The sequence below is a fragment of the Suricata suricatta genome, unplaced genomic scaffold (assembly GCF_006229205.1).
Source record: "Suricata suricatta isolate VVHF042 unplaced genomic scaffold, meerkat_22Aug2017_6uvM2_HiC HiC_scaffold_408, whole genome shotgun sequence".
Taxonomy (NCBI): domain Eukaryota; kingdom Metazoa; phylum Chordata; class Mammalia; order Carnivora; family Herpestidae; genus Suricata; species Suricata suricatta.
The window spans coordinates 1-3,509 of NW_021887990.1; the positions used below are offsets into that span (position 1 = coordinate 1).

At 53.4% G+C, this 3,509-nt stretch overlaps 1 protein-coding gene across 1 annotated transcript; it reads left to right on the forward strand.

Annotated features, from left to right (window-relative positions):
• Positions 1-609: 609 nt before the first annotated feature.
• Positions 610-3,501, forward strand: LOC115285106 (CXXC-type zinc finger protein 1-like; the record flags this gene model as incomplete). Its single annotated transcript, XM_029931486.1, has 7 exons — positions 610-713; positions 838-1,010; positions 1,340-1,547; positions 1,639-1,749; positions 2,067-2,116; positions 2,322-2,418; positions 3,349-3,501. Coding segments are annotated over exons 1-7 (894 nt in total), but the record flags the coding sequence as incomplete, so codon positions are not given.
• Between the last annotated feature and the right edge of the window lie 8 nt (positions 3,502-3,509).

Consider the following 3,509-nt stretch of genomic DNA (forward strand, 5'->3'; position numbering starts at 1 on the left):
AGTCCCAGGCAGGTGCAGTGGGACCTGGCCATGGTGGCCAGAAGGTGGCATCAGGAGTGTTGGGACAGGGGAAGTCTGTTCCCACTCAGTGCTGACCCAGAGTCCTCCTCCCATCAGCACAGGAGCCCTCCTTAGAATTCCTGGTCTCTGGTGAGTTCAGGACACAGGGCAGATGGGGGAGTGGAGCTAGCGCAAGGGTTTGCCCTTCAGCTCTTGCCTGTAATATCCTCAGATGCCTTGCCATGGTTACACTGCCCACTGCCCATTCAGTCACAGCTGTCTACTTTGGACTGCAGAAGTCCAGGCTGTCCCCAAAGTGCCAGATGCTGGCAGTGCCATTAGCAGTAAAGGAGGACTCTCAGATAACAGCCACACTCAAGCTGTTGTCTGAAAAGGACCTTCCTCAGGGCTGACACCGATGCCAGCACATTTGCAGAGGGGACCTTTGACAAAGCCTGATGAGTGTATGGCAGGGCCTCTGGCTTGAAAGAAAGGACAGTGAAGACAGACAGGGTCATCAATATGGAGAATGAAGCAAGGCAGTGTCCAAGCATCATTTAAGAAGCAAGTTGGGAAGACCTGCCGTCATTTTTCCTGGCCTACAGTCCTGGATGGGTGACACTGAAGAGTTCCAGCTCCTGGATCCTGCACTGCAGAAAGCAGCAGTGAATGTGAAGAAAAAGGAGACGTTGAAAAAAAAGGTGGAGTGCAAGGTGACAGACATGGTGGAATGGGGGACATGGAGACAGGGGTCGGGTGGAACACGGGGCCGGGTTACAAGCTTAGGAAGCTGACATCACTTCTCCTATCCTTGCCTTGACCACTCTTGTCCCACAGGAAGAGAAGGAGAAGAAGAAACGAAAGCTCATGGCAAAGCACAAACACTCAGAAGAGCCAGATGCCAAGGATCTGGCCTCGCTGCGGCAGTGCCTGGGACCTGGCTGTGTGTATCCCACCCGGCCAGGCTCCAAGTACTGCTCAGATGACTGTGGCATGAAGCTGGCAGCTGCGTGAGTGAAGTTAAGCAACAGGGTGTGGAGTAGGGCATAACATATGCCATCCATAAGTGTCTATCCCTCTACCTGTGTATCCTCACCACTCATCCACCTACCCACCCGTCTTACATCTACCCATCTTACATCAACCCGCTGACAGTCCCCTGCCCACTGAACCACCCATACCCATTCCATCCACCAGCCCACTCATCCCCCCTGACAGTCATTTAGCCACCTATCCATCCACAATTCAATCACCTATTCACCACCATTTGGTCACTCATTCCTTTCTTCTTTCGATGTCCCTACGTCCCCATTCCATTTCTTGTCGTCTCCCTCTCTAGCCGCATCCATGAGATTCTGCCCCAGCGCATCCAGCAGTGGCAGATGAGCCCCTGCATTGCTGAGGAGCATGGCAAGAAAATGCTTGAGCGCATCCATCGTGAGCAGCAGGACACTCACGCCCGCCTGAAGGACATGGAGCGCAAATTCTATGAACTTGAGGCCATAATTCTGCGTGGCAAGCAGCAGCCTGTGTGCAAGAGTGAGGAGGTGTGCGGGAATGGCTGGGATGGAGCAGAGAGGTGTTTGCTATCTTGCCCACTATTCACTGCCTCACTCGCCATTCCACTGTCCTGTGCAGACCAGCAAAAGTAACAGGAACCACGCAAACCTGCAGATCTTCTGTGTCTCCTGCGGGCAGTCAGTTAGCCACCATGTCGCCCTGCGCCACATGGAACACTGTTTTGTCAAGGTTAGGGAATTGGCTGGGGGAAGATGGGGTGAAGGTGTTTTTGGCTGGGTGGGATCCATGGGGAGGAGGGCATGTTTGGTGCCTTGGTGTCTGCTGTACAAATGCAACACGCATCCACGGGTCTATCCATTGGTGCTTCTCCTCCATCCTCAGTATGAAGGCCAAGATGGGCACATCGGCCCGTGGCGAGGGAGGACATTGGTTGGGCAGCCGGGAGCCTAGGAGCCACAGGGACAAATGTGCTGTTTGGGGCTTTGTCATAGGAGGGCATGCTGTGTAAGTCCACAGGTCCTCCCATTTGTACTCTTTCTTGCCAGTATGAGCGCGACTTCTCCTTTGGGTCCGTGTATCCCACTTGCATTGAAGGGTAAGTGTGGGTGCCTGTTGAGGTCAAAGGCATGATATGGACAGGGTCAGGAGCAGGGTGGGAAAGATCAGAGGGTGTGTTCAGAGGCAGATGTGGATAGGTTAGGCGCAGGGTATGGGTGGGGTTAGGGACAAAGTATGTGCAGGGCTCAGGTGGGACCTCCCTTCTTCTGACCCTTAGCACTTCACTTTCAACCTCCCCCCAGGGCCGCCAGGCTCTTCTGTGATGTTTACGACCCAAAGAGTAAGAGGTACTGTAAGCGGCTTCAGGTGCTGTGTCCTGAGCACTCGAGAGATCCCAAGGTGACTCTTCTTTCCCTACCTCGTCATCTTTCATTCCTCCCCTTCTCCCTGCCATATTCCTCCCTCTTTGCTCGATTGCCTCCTCTTCCTTTCTTCCTTCTGCCTGACTGCCTTCATAGCTCCGGACCAACTGCCATGTGTCTCCTTCTCCCTTTCTGACCACCCCACATTCCCCACTCCTTGCTGGCTGATTGCCTTCTATTCGTACTTTTTTTTCTCTGCCTGGCCTACCACCCTGCATTTCTCTCTCCCTCCTCTCTGCCTGACCATGTCCCTTTCCTTTGCTCCTCACTGTGTAACCATTCCCCATCCTTCTCTTTCCCTTGCTTGGCCATCATACATTCCTTTCCCGCCCCTTGCTAGACTGCCCCCCCTCCTCTCTTCCTCGCCATATGACCGCCCTCTCATCCTTACTTCCTCACTGTGCTCCATTCTTATTCTGCAGGCCTCACTGCCTCCAGTCGTCTTCTCCTTGCTTGTCATCTCCTGAGTCCCTTCTTCCTCCCTGTTTAGCCAACCCCTTTTAGTTCCACTCTTCCTGTCTCATTCCTCACCTCTTCGGTTCCGTGCTTTCCTAACCCTCTTTCATCTACTTCTCTCTGTCAGACCTCCCCTCCATCCTCCCTATTACTCTGGCTTGATCTCTTTCTCTTTTCCCGTTTTTTCTGCCTGATCACCTCCATTCCTCCATTCCTGTTATTTAACTTCCTCCTTCATCCTCTATGCAGGGTAGTTCCCCTTTTGCCCCCTCTTCTTTACCTAACCCCTGAATTCTTCTCTCCGTACCTTCCCCCAAGCCCCCCCTCCCCCGCTGCTGAGTTACTCCCCATTCTTCTCCTTCCTGCCAGACTGCCCTCCATTCCCCATTCTCCTCATAATGCCTGCCTGGTCTCTCCTCTGTACCGCATCATTCTTTATTCTTTCTCACAGGGATCAGATGATGAGGTGTGTGGTTGCCCACTAGTGCAGAATGTCTTTGAGTTCACTGGTAATTTCTGTCGCCTCCCTAAACGCGTGTGCAACCTCCACTACTGCTGGGAGAAGCTGAGGCGTGCTGAGGTGGACCTAGAGCGTGTTCGCACGGTAGGCTA